Genomic DNA, 20103 nt, shown 5'->3' with positions numbered 1-20103 from the left:
GCCCTTCGTCGCGACCGAGGCCAAGGCTGGCGCGGACGCCATATGGCAAGCTTTCGAGAGGTGGCCCTTGCGGACCTAGACCTCAAGTACGTTCCAACGGGAAAATGAGTGGACGCGTGTCCACACAACTTCCGAAGGGTATGATAACCATACGGGCGGCACGCGCGGTTGCCGCGCAGATCGAGGAAAATACGCCTGGCAACCGCTGACATCGCGCGATCGGCGGGAGATTCGCCTGACAGTTGCGCCGATCGAGGCGACGCTTCGCCGAGCGAACCGTTCGGGCGGCAGTTTTCGAATTTTGAGATATAAAAGGGGGAACGGATCGGTCCGTTCCCCTTTTTACGCTCTCTTGCACTTGTGCTCTTGCCTTCTTCATGCTCCGAAGCCTTTAGGGGATTCTCAGGCAACCGGAGCATTCTTCCTTCTCTCTTTCTTCACCACCAAAAAACACCTTCCATCCTGTCGAGATGACGAAGGTTGGAGGAGGTTGCCGGGACAAGACTTCGGATAGCATTTTGCCAGAGTCTCGTCTGAGGAACGAGGAGGCGGCGGATAAGATTAGGAAGCTGCTGGTGCCGGAGGGTCAGGAGGGTGCTGTGGCGGTGAGGCCGGCGACTCTGACGCCGGCGACGACCGTCCCTGGGCGGACCGTCCTCTTCACCTCCTTCGTGGCAGTGGGGCTAGTGCCGCCGTTCTCCGCCTTCTTTCTGCAAGTGCTGGAGACGTACGGCATTCAAATGGTGCACCTAAGCCCCAATTCCGTTGTGGCATTGGCGGTCTTCGCGCATCTCTGCGAAATGTTCGTGGGGGTGATGCCGTCGGCGACGCTGCTTCGCCACTTCTTCGTCCTTCGGCCGGTGGGGAAGAAGAGGGGGCACTCCACGGCGGACGTCGCGGGGTGCTGCAACCTTCGGCTCCGGGAAGGCCTGGGGGACCATTACATTCCCCAGGTGATGCGCAGCAAGTGGGAGGAATGGAGACGGGACTGGTTCTTTGTCAACATCGACCCCCACGAGCGCCTCGAATTGCCAGAGAAGGCGGCGGAACCTCGGCGATCGACGTGGGAGGCGCCGCCGCCAGAAGACGCGAGGCTGAAGCCGGTATTGGAGCGCATCTTGGAGCTGCGCGAGTCCGGGCTGACCTCCGTCATGGTGGTGGCGGATTTTCTGCGTCGTCGGTTGGCGCCTCTGCGAGAACGGGCCCTACCGAGCTGGTTCTACACCGGGCCGGAGGACATCACCAGGACCCAGATTGGCGTGAGCTGAGATCTGGGGGCGGCGGAACTGCGGGGGATGACAAGGGTGATCACCGGAACGGAGGATATGAGCCGGGCGGAACTCCCGTGGCCGGAGATGGCGCTCTGTGCCAACCCCAGCCGGGTGGCCATTATGGCGGGGCTGCCGGAGTTCGATGCCCAGGGGCCCGTGGACTGGCCAAGAAGCCGGAGTCCTGAGGCCTCCGAACTCCCCAGGCTGGAGGAGCTACTTGGCGATGAGGTTGCTGGTAGTTCGGCGCAGGCTGGTGAAGGGGTCGCCGCAAGCGGCAGCCGCCGTACCAGAGAGGAGGGCGCCACTGAAGTTGTTGAGGAGTTGGCACCGGGAGATCGGGGAAAGCGTCCCCGGGCCTTGATCCTAGTGCCGGATTCTCCGCCGTCGCCGACGGCAGCGGCGGCATTTCCGGTGCTGGAGCCGCGCCTGGTGCGGATGGGGCCTGCATCGGCGCCCGCAACCTGCACGACGGAGACCGAGACCCGTGCGGCGGCACCCGAGGCCCGCACGACGACGCCCGTGGCCCGCGTAGTGGCTCAGCCGAGCCCTCAGCGGAAGAGGCGGCAGGAGGAGTCCGGACCGACGGCGCCGGACCCGGACATCAGGCTCCCAGCGGCCAAATGGCGGTATCGGTGAGTCTTCTTTCTTGCTTTTCCATGGGCATTTTCGGCCCGAACTAAGTTTTGACAATTTTCACTTGTCTCCCGTAGGCCGGCCGCAGGCGCTGCTGCGACGGAGAGAGAACAGGCGCCGGGGCCAGAGCCGAGCCCACCCACTGCGCCGACGGAGGCCGGCATAGGAACGGCGGAGGCGCCAATTGACGTGGCAGCCCTTGGAAGAGAGGCGGAGGCGGCGGCCAAGAGAAGGGCGCCGGCGGAACCTACCCCGGGCGCGGAGAGCCCGGGGCGGATAACGGTGGAGGTGAATGTTCTGCTGGGGCCGGTGGACAGGGCGGCCGATGCGGGAATGCGGCCGCCGTCCGAGACCTTGGCTCCGGCGGAGCCTACCCCGGGCAGGCAGAGCCCGGGGCGGATGGCGGTGCAAGGCCCTGCGGAGAGCTCGGCCCCCCTGGAGGCACTCTGCGGAGAAGCCTGGGCCCCACCGGTGCCCGGTCAGCCCGCCGATCCTTTCCTAGCCGCCATTGAAGGTGTCCAAGTAGCGGTTGGGCGGCTGGGCGCAGTGGTGAACGCCAAGGAGGGGGAGCTCGAGGCCGAGCGCGCCCGCCTGGCACTGGAGAAGGCGCAGCTGGCAGGCGCCCAGGAGGAGGCCCGTGCGGCAGCCGCGCGGGAGCAGAAGCTCCTAGAAGACATCCGCGCGGAAGCCGCGCGGGAACGAGAAACTCTGAAGACCGCGCGGGCAGAGGCCGCGCGGGAACGAGAAGACGCCGCCCGCTTGGCCGAGGCGTCGAGGCAGCAAGCTGCTGAGGCCCTTGCCAGGATGGGGCAGGCGCAGGAGAGGGAGGTGGCTGTCGCAGCCCGGGAGCGGGCTGCGGAGGAGCGGCAAGCCGAGCTGGTTCGCCGGGAGGGCGCGGCCGAGAAGACGCGCGCCGACCTCCAACGCTGGGAAGACGATCTCCGGAAGATCAGAGAAGAATTCAAGCGCTGGGAGGAGGACGTCTCCATCCGGGAAGTGGACAATGAGCTATCGGCGTCGGGTCTCGGTGCCCGGGAGGATTCGGTGGCCCAGCAGGAGGATGTGTTGGCCCGGCGGGAGAATGAGCTGAGTCGCCGAGAAGGCGAACTGAGTTGCTGAGAAGGCGAACTGAGTCGCCGAGAGGGCGAAGCTGCTGCTGCGTTGGCCGCCGCGGCTACAAGGGCGGAGGAGAACGCGAAGCATGAGGCGGAACTGGCCGCGCGCGAACGCGCCTTGTCCGAGATGGTGGCCAAGACGAAGCAGGCTGCCGCCTCCACCGCGGCTGGCGGTTCTTCCGGTCCGGCCGGGGACCAGGGACTCGAGGCACAGCTGCGGGCCGCCAAGGAGAAGCTCGAGACCTCTTTTGTCTCGCGGGTCAACCTTGAGCATATGCTGGAGGACATACTCCGGCGGATGCGACGGGCCGTGGAGAAGGGTGGTCTTGGACGGCTTGTCGACGACACGAAGGGCGACGGCCCCGCACGACAAGTGTTGGGGCTGCAGCAGGTCTGCGAGAGCCTCGAGGCCCTACCTTGGGCGGTCCAGGAACTCGCCGCCCGGGAGGGACGTGGCTTGGCGCATGCAGTGGCCGAGCACGTCCTGGCCTGCTACCGAAGCAGGGACCCGAACTTCCCACTGGAGCCGGCGCAGGAGGGAGTGGTCGAGGCTGAGGGGGAGGCTGCCCGGGCAGCGGTCCGGAGTACCGCCGCCGAGGTGGCGGCCGGCTTCAGGCGAGAGGTGCCGCCGCCGCCAGTCCCCGGGGATGACTCAGAGGATTCAGCCGACGCCTCTGCCGCCGACTAGATCTTTTGTAGCCTCTTTTCTTTTGTTGTAGATGTAGGAGTGAACCCTTAGAAAATGCCTTGGAAATATCATGTGAATATTAAATGGCTGTCTTTCCCTGGGCTCGCAACTCCAGTTTCTCTGTGTGTTCGATGCTTCTTCCGATGTTTTACTTCGAAGTCCCGGGGAGTACTCAGTCGGGCCGTTCCCGACCTTCCCATCCCCGAGGATGAAGTTGTCTTGATCGCTGTTACTGGCACAGTCGGCCTTCAAGCTCTCACGAATCCGCATCGCCTAAGTTAAGAACAAAGACAGAGACTTCCTTGCCCGGGAGATGGATCGATCCCGCTCGGAACACGCCGTGCCTGATGAATACTTTTTCACTTTGCGACCACTCAGTTAGTAGAAGGGAGACGCGTGCGGGCGAGAATGTGACCAAGAGTCCTCGCGGTCCGGTGGTGCCCGGGCTTTAAACGGGCCAGGCCGAGCACTGACAGCCCGCCCCCGAGACCTGAGCTCCGGACTACCCGAGCAGCTCGGGCGATAGGATTACCCAGGGCACCCGAGGACTCGGTAGTGCTCGGGGTCCTTAAAAGCGGACCGAACACCACGACCACCACGAAGGGCTTCGGTCAGACGTTATCGCAAGCACGCTACTCTTTTCTGCAGACCGTTCTGTCATTCTGGGAAAAAGTAGTCACGCGGCAGGGTTTTGCGTGCGAGGAGGCCACCTCGCCGAACAGATTAAAACGCGAGAGCCCCCGAGAGTGACTCGAGGACATAAATTTACTTAAAGCAGACTTGTCTGAATATAACCACTCACCGGACAGCTGTCGGCCTTCCGGCTCATCGATCCAGGAGGGATGTGCTTCCGAGCTCGGGTGCCCGGGGACTCGATTATTTTAACGGAGCGCCTGAGTGCCCAGAGGCATACGAGGCTCCTAGGGTCGGGTGATCTCGACCACCCATGCCTAAGTGGTAGGACCGCCCGAGGACCCTGGAGCCGACCAGAGACCGGGGCATTGAAGCCCTTGCGGCCGAGCTGCTCGTGATCACCAGCCTGTGACTTAAGAGAAAAAATAGGATTTCTTTGTCTGGTGCGCTCTGTCAGTGCGGTACTTGCTATAGACTGCTCTCGTTTTCGACCCGAGACCTCTCGAATACCCAAACCGGCGGACAAGAGCGGTCAGAGGCATAACCCAGAGGTCCTATGGTTTGGTGGTGCCCGGGTATGACAGACCAGACCGAGCACCGACAGCCCGCTCCGGGGGCCCGAGCTCCGGAAACTCGGTAGTGCCCGGGAGCCTGTCACGACACCGAACACCACAGCCTACCATGCCGGATGTAAGTCAGCGGCGACTGCTCGCATGCATACCAATTGGGATTCTTTTATCAGCGGGGAAAATGAGAGAGCGAACTTTTTCTCGCACAACCGAGCACCTCACCAGACAGATTAAACATACGGAATCCAGACAAAGTATTTTGACATAGCGATTGCTTATTGAAATACTTAATGTGCAATATTTACAAGGTTGGGCGACAACGACTTACCCCACGGGGCGAAGCCTTCAGACTGCTCGGGCGGGGAGAAACCCCCGGCCTTGCTGACCTGAGCCGCAAGCACGACCATCTACGGGTAGAAGCGTCGGAGATGCTCGATGTTCCACGGATTCGGGAGTGGCTGTCCTTCCTCCGTCGCCAACCTGAAAGAACCTGCCCGGGGGACCGCGATCACGGTGAAGGGACCTTCCCACACAGGGGACAACTTATTCATTCCTTCGCGCGACTGGATGCGTCGGAGAACTAGGTCCCCCACCTCGAGAGACCGGGCCCGGACATGGCGCAGATGATAACGCCGCAGACTCTGCTGGTACCGAGCCGCTCGGACAGCAGCACGCCGCCGGCGCTCTTCCAGGTAGTCCACGTCGTCGCGCCTTTGATGTTCCTGCTCACCCTCGGAGTATGCATGCACTCGAGGGGAGCCCAGAGTGAGCTCGGAGGGGAGGACTGCTTCGGCGAAATAGACGAGGAAGAACGGAGTCTCCCCGGTGGCGCGGCTTGGTGTAGTCCGATTGGCCCATAGCACGGCTGGCAGCTCGTCTACCCATCCCTTTCCGTGCTTAGCGAGCACGTTATAGGTCCGGGTTTTGAGGCCCTTCAGTATCTCCGCATTGGCGCGCTCGACCTGCCCGTTACTCCGAGGATGAGCGACGGAAGCGAAGCAAAGCTTGATGCCGAGATCTTCGCAATAGTCCCCGAACAAGGCACTAGTGAACTGGGTGCCGTTGTCGGTGATGATCCGATTGGGGACACCGAAGCGGCTGGTGATGCCGCGGATAAACTGGAGCGCCGTGTTTTTGGTCACCTTGACGACTGGGACCGCCTCCGGCCACTTGGTGAATTTGTCGATAGCGACATATAGGTATGCATAGCCCCCGACTGCTCGGGGGAATGGACCCAGAATGTCCAAACCCCAGACCGCGAAAGGCCATGACAGGGGAATGGTATGGAGAGCCTGAGCTGGCTGGTGAATCTGCTTTGCATGGAACTGGCACGCCCTGCAGCGCCGAACCAGCTCGGAAGCATCCTGGAGGGCTGTAGGCCAGTAGAAACCTTGCCGGAAGGCTTTCCCGACCAGCGTGCGGAACGATGAATGGCCACCGCACTCGCCCTCGTGGACCTCAGCGAGAAGATCGCCGCCTTCTGCCCGAGAGATGCATTTCAGGAGGACACCTCCTGCGCTACGTCGGTAGAGATTCCCATCTACCATGGCATAGCGTTTGGACTGCCGAGCAACCCTTTCGGCAGAAGCCTCATCCTCGGGTAGGAACTTTTCTTTCAAGTACCCTCGGATGTCAGACATCCACGAGGCATCTTGAGAACATTCGGCGAGCATAGCGCACTCGCCGGACGGCGGCGCCCTGACGGGGCTTCCCACTGAGGGCACCGCAGGGGTCCCCTGAATTGAGTTCGAGGTTTCCCCTTCATCCTGTTCGGCAGGCAGGACGGAAGGCCGTGCGAGTCTTTCTTCAAAGACTCCGGTAGGGACGTGCGCACGTGAGGAGGCCAGGCGAGAGAGCTCGTCGGCCGGAGCATTGTCGCGGCGAGGGATATACCGCAATTCGAGGTCGTCGAAGCGTCTCTCGAGCTTCCTGACTGCAGCTACGTACGCCGCCATTTGAGGATCCGTGCACTGGTACTCCTTGGATACCTGGTTGACGACCAGTTGGGAGTCCCCTTTGACCAGGAGGCGACGAATCCCGAGCCCCACCGCAGCCCGGAGGCCGGTGATGAGACCTTCATACTCCGCCATGTTGTTGGATGCGCGGAACTGCAACTGTACGACATACCGGAGCTCTTCACCTGTTGGGGAGGTGAGAACCACTCCGGCCCCTGCGCCTTTAAGCGAGAGGGAACCGTCGAAGTGCATGACCCAGTGCCCGGGCGCGTCGCGCCCGGGATAGGCAGAGATCTCTTCTGGGACGACGCAGGGGACGGGCGTCCATTCTGCCAAGAAGTCGGAGAGTGCCTGACTTTTGATTGCCTGGCGACAGACGAAGTGTAGGTCGAACTCCGCCAGCTCGACCGCCCATTTGACAACGCGCCCGGTGCCCTCCCGGTTCCGGAGAATGGGTCCCAGTGGATAAGTGGTAACCACCGAAACCTTGTGCGCCTGGAAGTAGTGGCACAGCTTCCGGGAAGCGACAAGCACGGCATAGAGCAGCTTCTGCGCCTGGGGATACCTTGTCTTGGCCTCCCGGAGGACCTCGCTGACGAAGTACACCGGTCGCTGTACCCGGCGGGCCCGGATGGTGGCCCTACCCGGGGGGCTGCCACAGCCCCCAGGGTCGGCGGTATGGTCGGGGCTGGCCGGGCACTCGGGCTCGATTCCTTGGCTGGGAAGAGCAGCATGCTCGGGTTCGACCCCTTGCCCAGGGGGAGCCACGAGGACAAGTGAGTGGTCGGGGGCCTCTGGGAGCTGGGACCCAGCACCCGGCCCCGAACACTCGTCGCGCTCCACCACCAGTACTACGCTCACAACCTGAGGAGTGGCCGAAACGTAGAGCAGCAGGGGCTCACCGTGAGAGGGAGCCACCAACACGGGTGGCGAAGTGAGGTACTTCTTTAAATCGCGGAAGGCCTGCTCGGCTTCCGGCGTCCAGTCAAAATGACCGGATTTCTTCAGAAGCTTGAAGAGGGGGAGCCCTCGCTCCCCGAGCTTGGAGATGAAGCGCCCGAGAGCTGCCATGCAGCCGGCGAGGCGCTGGACTTCCTTGAGTCGAACCGGGGGTCGCATCTGCTCGATGGCCCGGATCTTCTCTGGATTGACCTCGATCCCTCGGCCAGAGACCAAGAAACCAAGGAGCTTGCCCGTCGGCACCCCGAAGACACATTTCTCCGGGTTGAGCTTGAGGCGGGTAGAGCGGAGACTGTTGAAAGTCTCGGCAAGGTCCTCGAGCAGGGTGGCGCGGTCTCGGGTTTGGACCACGAGATCGTCGATGTAAGCCTCGACGTTGCGGCCAACCTGCGAGTTAAGAGTGATACGAATAGCGCGCTGGAAAGAGGATCCAACGTTGCGCAGGCCGAAAGGCATTGACATGTAGCAATAAGTCCCCACCGGGGTAGTAAAAGCAGTTTTTTCCTCGTCCCCCACGGCCATGCGAATCTGGTGATACCCAGAGTTTGCATCTAGGAAGCATAAAAGATCACATCCCGCAGTTGAATCTATAATTTGATCAATGCGAGGTAAGGGGAAAGGATCTTTAGGACAAGCCTTGTTAAGGTCGGTGTAGTCCACACACATGCGAAGCTTGCCGTTGGCCTTCGGGACGATGACTGGGTTTGCTAGCCAGTCGGGGTGGAGGACTTCTCGGATGAATCCGGCGTCGAGGAGCTTGCGGACCTGCTCGCGGATAAACTCCTGGCGCTCTGGCGCCTGCCGCCGGACCTTCTGCTTCACTGGGCGGGCGTCCGGACGCACGGCCAAATGATGCTCGATCTCCTCCCTAGGGATCCCGGGCATGTCGGACGGTTGCCAGGCAAACACGTCCACGTTAGCCCAGAGGAAGGCAACGAGCGCGCTTTCCTATTTGCTGCCCAGGTCGCTGCCGATACGGACAACATGGGTAGCATCTTCGCCCACCTCGACCTCCTTCGTTAGAACAGAGGTGTCGGCGGCGAGTCGGGGTCTGGATGAAGAGGGTCCCGGGCCCCCTGTAGAGCCATGAACCTCGGCCTGCGCTGAGACCAGAGCCATGTATGATTGTTCAGCGCAGGAGACGGCGCCGCCGGAGTCGGCGATCACGGAGATAGAGCCAGCGGGGCCGGGCATCTTAACCGTAAGGTATGCATAATGCACGGCCATCATAAACTTGGCAAGCGCCGGACGCCCGAGGATGGCGTTGTAGGGGAGAGGGAGCTCCGCAACATCGAAGAGGACGCACTCCGTGCGGAAGTTGTCCCGGCTCCCGAATGTGACAGGCAACTCAACCTGCCCGAGGGGCAGGGAGTGCCCGGGAGTTACTCCACAGAAGGGGAGTGATGGCTTTAGGCGTCGGGAAGATACTTGCAGCTTCTCAAAAGCCTCTTTGGAAAGGAGGTTGAGGCCGGCACCACCGTCGATCAGCACTCTGCCGACCTTAACATTGCAGATAGTGGGAGACACTACCAGAGGTAGCCGTCCCACGGCTGCAGTACTGACGGGGTGATCAGCCATGCTGAACGTGATCGGAGCATCCGACCACCTCAGGGGTCTTGTGGCCTCCTCGCTCGGGGTTGCCGAGCACACTTCGCGCCGCATGACCTTGATGCCACGGCGCGAGCAGGGTGTGTAAGCGCCACCGTCGATGAAGGCGACCGCATGCTCGGGCTCCTGGAAGCCGAGCTCGGCGTTGTTGGGGACGACCTCGGTATCGCCTCCTCCGTGGGACTCGTCGCGCTCCCTCTGGCGCTGCTCCACGAGTCCTTTGACCGTACGACACTCCGTGAGGTCGTGCCATCTGGTCAGGTGTATGGGACACCATTTACCTGGCTCGGGCCCCGCAGGAGCGGGGGCCCTCGCTGGAATAGGAGCTCGGCCAGGGGCCGGGGCTCTTGCTGGAGCTGGCGCCCTAGCCGGTGCCGGGGCCCTCGCGGGCACAGAGGCCCGAGGAGGAGCCCGAGCAGGGGCCCTGACGGGGCGCCGATCGACACCCGGCCGACGCTCTTGCCGGTGATCGGGCTCTTGCGGCACCCTGTGAGCGGGGACTTGGGCTGGCTCGATGGGAGCGGCCTCGCGCTTCCTTCTCTTTTTCTTTTCCCGCTTATCAGAGAGGGAAGAACTTGGCTGGTCGGGAGCGGGGCGAGGAGCATGCCACGCCCTGGCTTCCGCAGCCTTGGCGCACTTATCGGCCAGTGCGAAGAGTTCTGCAGGGGTCTCGATCTCGTGCGTACCTAGCTTCTCGAGCATCCGCTCATCACGGACGCCCTGCCGGAAAGCAACAATAACAGCGTGGGGGGCCACTCGCGGAATAGTGTTGCGAACCTGGCTGAAACGCTGTATAAATCGCCGTAGCGTCTCCCCTTCCTGCTGCTGGACGGCGTGGAGGTCGCACTCCAAACCGGGACGCGTAAACGTGCCCTGAAAGTTGGCCACGAACTGGTGGCACAGGTCATCCCAGGAGCCGATAGACCCTGGGGGTAAGTTCATAAGCCAAGAGCGGGCGGATCCCCTCAAGGCAACATGAAAATAGTTTACCATCACCTTTTCGCTGCCTCCGGCCGCTTGGACGGCCGTCGTGTAGATCTGGAGGAACTCGACGGGGTCGATGGACCCATCGTACTTCTCCGGCAGCTCAGGGCGGAACTTGGAAGGCCACCTAACCCGGCGGAGCTCGGTGGTGAAGGCGCGGCAACCGGTGCCGTACCCCGCAGCGCGAGCGGGGGTCCTTGGTGGTGAGAAGCGGCGAGCCGGGGATCCCTGGTGGCCGCGGGCCGGGAGAGAGGAAGCCTGGTCCTCTGCCCCAACCCCCTGCCGGGTCTCCCGCTGACGTTCGAGAGTAACTCGGGCATCCTCGTGGCCCCTCCGCTCATCAAGGTGTAAACGAAGGTCCCGGGCTTCAGACACGACCAGGGGGACGGCGCTCCGCCTGGAGACCCCTCGGCCCGTGTGGGTGTTGCCCGTTGAGGAGCCGGCTCTGGTGGCACCATGCTGAGAAGTGGCGCGAGGACTCCCGGCCTGCACCTGGTGACGAGCAGTGCCGACCAAAGCGACGACATCTTGTATCCACCGGCCTTCCGGAGTGTTTGGCGTGGCCTGAACGGGCGGGTGCCTGAGGAGAGCATGTGCTGCAAGCAGCGCGCTTCCTGGGCTGGCCTCGCTGAAAGCGAGCCTGTGCCGGGGTGGCACCCGACGTGGTCCAGAGGCGGACCTAGCGGCCGGGGATCCGACCACCTGCTGGGGGTCGGAAAGTACGTCGGCAGCGGCGGCGGCGGCCCTGCTGGGCCCAGCGCCTTGATCCCCTTGCGCGGGAAAAACCGCGCACGTGGATGGCGGCTGCCGCTGGTACGCAGCAGCGACGGGGCTCTCTCGGTCGTCGGGCAACGCTCCGTCACTGGAAGTGGAGCCGGAACGCTGGAGACGGTGCCCGCCGGCCATCTTTTCTTGGGAAAAAAAAAAGTGAAAACAAACAATCCAGGGATACTCCCCCCTACCTGGCGCGCCAGCTGTCGGAGGGTGAACTCCTGTCGCAGGGATCCCGAGAGACCCCTTTTTAGAGATTCGGCCGGGGGGATGATCCTGGAAAAGCTTGTTTGGGAAATAAGCGGGAACAGAAACAAATGCGATGGCTGGCGAGAGATGATTGCCCTAATGCGAGGAAAAGATAGGTGCACCGGGGTTTAGACAGGTTCGGGCCGCACGGAGGCGTAACACCCTACTCCTGTGTGAGCGCTATATTTATCCTTGAAGGGAATTCTTCAAGGATGTATCTGGTTCTAAGGGGAGAGCCATTTACAAAGAGCTTGAGGCTCTCGTGTTCTAGCTTGGCTTGAGCTGGTTCGAGCGTCTGCGTCCTCTTCTTCACACACTTTCGGTTCCTTCGGTCTTGTTCGTCGGGGGGTCCTCTTTTACATGTTCTCCATCCTTTCCTCTTATAGGCGCGCCGACCTCAACATATCCTGAATGGGAAAGAGGGGATGCGAATGCCAAGGTGCCACGGAGAAAGGCGCAATCATTTCGTCTTGGCGAAGTGACAGGGGCGGTGGAGAAATGCGGCGCGCATCCGACCACCCGCCACTGTGGAAGCCCTCGGGCGCCATAAAGGGGGCCCACCGGGCAGCCTCTGAGGTGCCCGGTGCGCCCACCCTGTCTTGTTCTTCTGCCAGGGCAGGGTGGCAGGCGGAGCGCTTCGATTCTGGCAACGTTATCCCGAGGCACCTGGATGAAACGGGACGGGACCCGTGCATTTAATGGACCCACGCCCCCCTGCCAGTGCATGGCAGGGTCTGACACTGGGGCGTGGGCAGCTGAGAATGTCAGGATGTCAGGATGTCAGACCGCGCGTGCCTATTAAATGCGGCATTGGGCCTTTGACTGGATGACACCCTGACGACGGGACCCTTCGGGTCGTTGAATGATCTTGCGCGAACCTTCGAGGAACCGAGTCCTCGGGGGCTGCCACGTGCAGCCCCGAGCACTCTCCCCCGAGTACTTGAGTGAAACCTTCGGGGCACCGAGTCCTCGGGGGCTGCCACGTGCAGCCCCGAGCACTCTCTCCCGAGCACTTCGGTGGGACCTTCGGGGCACCGAGTCCTCGGGGGCTGCCACGTGCAGCCCCGAGCACTCTCTCCCGAGCACTTCGGTGGGACCTTCGGGGCACCGAGTCCTCGGGGGCTGCCACGTGCAGCCCCGAGCACTCTCTCCCGAGCACTTCGGTGGGGCCTTCGGGGCACCGAGTCCTCGGGGGCTGCCACGTGCAGCCCCGAGCACTCTCTCCCGAGCACTTTGGTGGGGCCTTCGGGGCACCGAGTCCTCGGGGGCTGCCACGTGCAGCCCCGAGCACTCTCTCCCGAGCACTTCCTTCTTGGTATTTGGGCTCTGCGGATCATCGGGGAACTAGGTTGCTCGGGAACCAGAGGCGGCGGCCCCGAGCACCTTCTCCCGAGACTTAGCTTCTTCTTACTTTGCAGGGTGGTGACATGTGGTGGATGGCCGGCCTGACCTCGGGACTTAGGGACCCCTGGTTCTGAATACACCGACACTAGGTGTAAAATATATTGCTCATATTTCATCATAAAAAAACCTCACGAATCACTGTCAACTTTAACTTCACTAATCATATTTTAATTAATTAAGTTGTCAGCTACTTCCGTTTTTTTAATACTCGTCACTTTTGACTATTTTATTTATTTTTAAATACTTATCACTTCACGTTTTTTAAGACGTAGTTTCCAATTTTATCTTTACAAAATATCTCTTACCCACCTATTTACAGTAGTTTCTAGAATATTTGAGCTAGTTTCTAAGGACTTTTTTGTCATTTCCCATTTAAAATTGATACTACCCTTAGTATGTCTTGGTATACGTATTTAGTTAAAAGTGATAAGTATTAAAAAACAGAGACAATAAATGCCACAGTCCAGAAGCACTGAATCTTATCAGAAGAATTGAAACCGGTTGATGGCCATTGCTAGTAGTACTTTCTCTATTTTTTAATATTTGTCACTTTTGATTATTTTATTTGTTTTTAAATATTTGCCGCTTCAAGTTTTTGGGACATAGTTTCCAATTTTACTTTTACAAAATATCTCTTATTCATTTATTTACGGTAAGTTTTAGAATATTTTAGCTAGGCTCTGTCATTTCACATTTAAAATTTATACTATCTTTAGTATAATTTATTATACGTATTTAGTTAAAAATGACAAGTATTAAAAATAGAAGAAGTACGTAATAAAATAAGGCTGGCAGAGCAGTGACTGAGGACGAGCACGAGGTCTAGCCTCGAGAGTCGTGCATTCGTGTCGGGCCATCCAGAGCCGTGCACGAGAGCAGTTTTTTTTTTGGGCTTTGCTTGCACGGCTGAACGCCTGAACCTGACGAGTATCAAACAGAAACCAACCAACCAACCCCGTCGTGGTTTGCAGGGTGCGTACATGGACAGATCATGCCTGATTCTGACGAGTTCAGACCTCCCTCACATGAAGCAGATCAATGGAGACTACTACGGTAGACCAGTTAGCTGATGAATAAATCGAATCGGCAGCTGAAAACGAAACGGAAACCAGATCGATCGTCCAGCAGGAACAATACAAAGCGGATCGGATCGTCTTCGACTCTTCATCAGAGATGAAATGAATTGAAATGCTGGTTGATACGCTACACTAACAGCGACGCCGAGCAGAACGATACAGCGCTGCCGGCCACCCATACAATGCCAGCAATGCATGCTAGTACGTTACTGTCCCAGGTGGAACGCACGTACGTACTCACGTACGCACACTACACACGTGAACACGGTTTAACACACATATAAATAAAATTTAAGATAGTAGCTTACATAGCACACTCATATATGTATGTATTATTTCTTGCAAGATTTAATTTTAAAAAAATACAAACACCTATACTGAGTTTGGAACTTAAATCTAGTGGACAAATTTCACAAGAATTTTAATCCACACCACTGTATAAGTCTAAACACAAACAGGCATATAGAGTATCGTACTATGTCCATTCGTGGATCTATATCCAGCTGAAGCGTTATTTTTCACTGTCAGTTAATAAGGGTAATCACGGGAAGCACCTCATGGTGCACCGGGTTTTTCAAGAATCCTTTAATCTTAATTTATTGAAAAATAGATACACAGGTAGATTCAGCATTATCATCAAAGTCCATTCTGTAGAAATTTGGTGGAGTTATATTTCACATGAAGTCTATAGATTTTCTTTAGGTCTGAAACTTTTAATACAAATAGATATTCATATATAAATCAATTTGATATACCTGTGTTTAACGTTGAGTGTTTTTGTTTTGGGGAAATCTGCAAGCATCATACTTTAAACTATCTAATTAATGTGAAAATTCTAGATATTTTCTCCATTATTTCAAATTAACATGGGAATTTTCTACTTTTTAAATGTAATGGTTAATGCAAAGCTCTGGATGGAACCACCATTACTATACATAAAGATATGTATATATGTGTAGGTAAAGCTGGGGTAGGTAAGGCTACAGCGTATATATGTGTCCAGCTTGTAAGAGCAGCAACGACACGCTCAAATAAACTCGCAAACATCCAAGAACTCGCCGAATGGCTGACGCCGCTGCCGCGTCCTCTCCGCCGGTGTCCCTGCCGCTGGCCGGCCGGGTGGCCATCGTCACGGGCGCGTCGCGCGGCATAGGCCGCGGCATCGCGTCCCACCTGTCCTCGCTTGGTGCCAGCGTCGTGATCGGCTACGCCTCCAGCGCCGCGGAGGCCGAGGCCCTGGCCGCGGAGCTGCCCCGCGCCGTGGCCGTAAGGGCCGACGTCGCGGACGAGTCCGCCGTCCGGGCCCTCTTCGACGCCGCCGAGTCCGCCTTCGGCGGCGGCGCGCCGCACATCCTCATCGCGTGCGCGGGCGTGCTGGCCAACGCGGAGAACCTCAGCTTCCTGGCGGGCACCGCCGCGGAGGACTTCGACCGCATGTACGCCGTGAACACCCGCGGCGCGTTCCTGTGCCTCCGCGAGGCCGCCAACCGCCTGCGCCGCGGCGGCGGGGGGCGGATCGTGGCCATCACGTCGTCAGCAGTGGCGTCGCTGCTGCCGGGATACGCGGCGTACGCAGGGTCCAAGGCGGCCGTGGAGGCCATGGTGCGCGGGATGGCCAAGGAGCTCAAGGGCACCCACGTTACGGCCAACTGCGTCGCACCGGGGCCCGTGGCCACGGACATGTTCCTCGCGGGAGACAGCGCCGAGAGGGTGCGCCGCGCCGTGGAGGTGAACCCGATGGGGAGGCTCGGGGAGCCCGCCGACATCGCCCACGTCGTCGGGTTCCTCTGCACCGACGCCGCCGAGTGGGTCAACGGCCAGGTCATCCGGGCCAACGGCGGCTACGTGTCTTAGGTAGAGTCACTGCCTTGTGGGCCACCCATTAGGACTAGTACCTCCGCGAGGTGGTCCGTGTCATTGTAGCGTGACAGGTTTCATGGCCAAGCAATAAAATTGTTAAATTGCTAAACAAGACTCAATCCTAATTTTTGGTGATTTATATATGTTGATTTCTTTTAAGCTTTCAATAAGGGGAAGGAATCCCTATGTGGTTTTACAACTATGTTGAATTGTGTTGCACTACATAATTGAAAGCAATTACATGAATGTTTACAACACAATAAGATTTTGTTGTTGTAGCTCTAAATTTTGAATTCAATTCTGAACTCTCTTTACACAGCTTATATGATTTCTCCAAAAATCACCCAAATCTTCAACCATATCATCTAGTAGCTCAAATATTCCTTACATCTTTAATATATCAATACTATATATAGTTACTATATTAGTTTTTGTCCACATCACTGAACACGACACGTTTCATTTATTGTTGCACTATTTGGATGAATAATATGTACACACATCATACCCATCGGGGCCTCTCCTCCTTCTCTCTTTCTCTATTCGGACAATGAGGCTCCTATGCTCCAAAATTCATGAACTTTTTTCTATTCGTCCTGCAATTTACGATGAATCCATTTTAAAAGATCCATATCAATACCTCGTGTAGGTTTTAAAGTAAAAAACTCTAAAGAGGGCTACTTTTAGAACTTCTTGCAATTTTTAAGCCCTAAAAAAATCCCACAAATCTGAAAAAATCAACTAATATTCCTCTCATGTATTGTAACAAATTCACTAACCTCGAGAATGTATGAAAATCCTAGGGTTATGGTAGTTTTACACTATTTATCGTCAGTAATTTTCTCAGTTGATAAGATTTAAAGATGACTTTTTATAAGGGTTTTGCTATTTATCTATTGATAGATTTCTAATACCAAATCAGTCTAATTTGTGACCGCATGATTTTCTTTGATATGTGTGCTAAGATGATTGAGGTGTTTGGAGTTTTTTGGTTCTAGTTTTTGGTCCTGCGCTCCGACTTGTTAAATTGGCTGGAGACTCAAATCGATTTTAAAATTGCTTCTTTATATCTCGGTTTTAGCGCCCTTTTCTCTGACATATCTATCTCCAGCTCTCCCTCGCACTATCTCTCCTTTTATCCTTTTTCTTCATTTTCTGCAACCTCAGAGCTTTGAGGGAGAGGCAACATAGTTCTGTGTCTCGATCGCTCTAGCTGCGCACCCTATTCCTTTCTATAAGCGGCGGGTTCAAGGTTCGATTCGAGCGCTTATCCTTGTTCTGGTTCCTGGCTATATCGGTTGCTTTATGATTTTGTTCATTCTCATGGTGTTTTTTCATTCATTAGGTGAGTTGAAATGCATCACGCGCTGCGTGTTATGAGATTGTATGTTCATGTGCATTTTATTTTATTTTACGAGGTTTGGGATGGTCACTGTCCTAGCATCATGGACAAATTTTTGGTGCACGGGAGACTGGTGACGAAATCGGGCAGAATCCAGATCTAACATTTTTGGGGGTGAGTATGCATCTCTAGTTCTTGGTCCGTGCTTGATTCATACGATCCCAGTAGAGTTTATTTGAGCAATATTTATTCTCATTTCATCTGTTTTTATTGAAGTTCATTATGCTACTCATTCAGGCATGCATTTCTTATTGGGGATTCGATTGCTGTTTTCTAGGTTAAGGTCTCCAATCCCCTGCATCGATCTATATGTGATGTGTTACCTAATTATTAAGTGTTTTTTTGGATTTCATTTTTTATGATATGGCTAATTTTTTTTATGTTGATATGTATGGTTAGTGTGTTCATACGGGAATTGTTGGGGGTGGCCTGTACTACAAGGGGGTAGGCTTGCTGTCCGCGTTGCTGTTGCTGTTTCTGTTTGATAATGACCTTTTTTTGTAGGTTTTATATTTGTTTGTTATAATGGTCTGTTAAATGATATCAAACATTGGGAAAATGGTGTTGCCCCTATGCTTCATCCATTGTGCATCAGTTTTGGTGTTGAATTTGGGCATGTTGTTTATTTCTTTTTTTTCTGATGTGATGAGTATTGCTGTCGACCGGTACTATGTTGTCAGTCTTGTTCTTAGGAACTTTAATTTTTAAATTAGATTTCTCTATTGTTGCATGTTATAATGACGATATATTTGTGTTCTTCAAGTCTGGGCTTAACTGCCATTGCCTACTCAATAAGGGCATGCTATTTTTAGACTAATGTTTTTTCTGGATCTGGCATATGAAATGAGTTAGTTAGGGATGGTTCCAGATTTGAGATTTTTTTGGTTGCTATTTTTTTTTGCAGATGGCTCCTAACCGCATTACTTTCGATCTAAATGATGACGCGTTATGTGATGATGATATCATCAAGGCTTTTGATTTGTTTCATGTATGCCTCAATTTTTTTTTGATAGTTCATATTTACCATTACTTCGTTGCTAGTATTAATTTTTTTTCTTTGTTACAGGGGAACAACCATGGTGACGACACTGAACTTGATGCTACTGTTTTTGAGCTATCTAACAGAGAGGTACGCGGTGGGCTTAATCTACTTTTAAACTTATCATTCATGGGTAATATCTTTTTCTCATGTTTTGTTTAATTTAACTTTTAAGAAAAAAAGAATTTGAAAAGGAAGTTGAACAAAGTTGATTTTAATTATTTGAATCAATTGAAGGTATGTGTTTTTTTTATTATTGTTAGTTATCATCAATTATATTTGTGTTTAGGTTTATTGCAACCTTAATGGTCATCCTCGATCTCTCGTGCATTTATATGCATTTATCTCTCTATTTCTTTATTTATGTCATGTATTTATCTTTATTTATGCAGTTATCTTTGTATTATATATATATATATGTATTTATCTATCTATCTATATTTCAGCGTTGATTTCTGCATTTGTTTTTCTCTGTCTCTCTCTTTCTCTTTCTCCCCCTTCTTTCTATTTTTCTGAGATATCTCTGTTTTGAATCACTATCTTCTTTGTTTTTCTGAGATAGTCTATATATCTATGATATATATAATTATCACTTAGAGATAATCTATGATATATATAATTATCTATATATCTCTATATATATCTGTATATTTTTCTATGTATCTCTATTTCTTTCTCTCTATCTCTCTAAGAGGATCTCTCAATTACCTTTTCTCTCTGTTTATTTCTTTTCATCTCTCTCTGTCTATTTCTTTTATTTCTCTCTTACTCTCTCTCCATTTATTTCTCCCTCTTTCTATTTCTCTAATTTGTTTCTCTCTTTCTCTCTCTGTTTCTCTCTCTGATAGCTAGATCCTTGCCCCTCTTCGATGTGCACATGTTAGCAGAACGAAATCAAAGAGATCCTTGCCCCTCTCTATTTCTATCTCTCACTTTTTCTCTTCCTCTTTCTCTATCTTAATATCTCTTTCTCTATCCTCCGATTGTTTTGTTTCCTATTATCTTTTATTTCCATATGCTGTATGATATCTACTTATGTTTTTTTAATTTTTTTCATGTCATGAAGATACAATGCTTCATATATGCGTGGCAGGAGTTTGTTTGTACTGAAATACCTTTTCACAAATTCAAGATTGGTTATCATTATGTCCCAAAACAAATCAACACGTAAGTGTACCTTTTTTGTGTTTTCCTGACTTTTTTGTGTTTATGTCCTATTATTGTTTCTTTGAGAATTGTTTTACATTTATTAGTGTTTATTGTGGCATTTTTGTGATCAAGTATATGGAGCTTTGAAGGTTTGGAGCAAAACATGTTGATGATTTCTCTCAGGATGGCATTCATAACATTTGAGTACAAATTGTGAATGATTTGTTGTTAAGTGAGCACAGTACTGCCGTGACAAGTATAGTCAAGAACTACTATGGTCTGGTTTCACCTTTTTTTTTACTGTTTTTAAAATTTTTATTTATTGCATTTTTTGTCCCATTTGTGTTTAATGTTTTCTTTTTAAATTTTTAACATGTTGATTTTTCAAGATCTGTGTGTCCGCAGAACAATACATGAAAGAACATTGAAATACCTATTTTTTATAGTAACAACATAAACCATATGTTATACTTTTTTTAAAGGGGAAGAAACGAAAACTCCTATAGAGTCAACCTTTTTCATTCTGACAGTTACATAAACCATTTTCTTGAAAACTACATTATAATGTAATTGGATTTCTCGAATGCACTTCATCTATCCTCATTTCTTGTGCTTTTTGTAATGAGTATACACTCAATCTGAACATGCGCTAATTTTGATTACTATTGGAATGTTTCTTCTTCCTGGCGCTGCTTGTTTATCTGTACATGTATTTATCTATCTCTTTCTCTCTCTCG

At 53.9% G+C, this 20103-nt stretch overlaps 1 protein-coding gene and 1 pseudogene across 1 annotated transcript; one reads left to right on the top strand and one right to left on the bottom strand.

Moving 5' to 3' along the window:
* LOC133890006 (uncharacterized) overlaps window positions 1-20103 on the bottom strand; it is a 68960-nt pseudogene that overhangs the window by 18325 nt on the left and 30532 nt on the right.
* On the top strand, window positions 14900-15942 carry LOC133890924 (NADPH-dependent aldehyde reductase-like protein, chloroplastic). Its single transcript, XM_062331565.1, has one exon. It carries the CDS (start codon window positions 14979-14981, stop codon window positions 15768-15770), a length of 792 nt encoding a protein of 263 aa, XP_062187549.1. The 5' UTR covers window positions 14900-14978; the 3' UTR covers window positions 15771-15942.

This window comes from Phragmites australis, chromosome 14 (assembly GCF_958298935.1).
Source record: "Phragmites australis chromosome 14, lpPhrAust1.1, whole genome shotgun sequence".
In the NCBI taxonomy this organism is placed as follows: Eukaryota; Viridiplantae; Streptophyta; class Magnoliopsida; order Poales; family Poaceae; genus Phragmites; species Phragmites australis.
This window is presented reverse-complemented; position numbering and strand designations above follow the sequence as displayed.

Coding starts and splice junctions, on each gene's coding strand:
- LOC133890924 (XM_062331565.1), top strand. CDS start 14,979: ATGGCTGACGCCGCTGCCGCGTCCTCTCCGCCGGTGTCCCTGCCGCTG.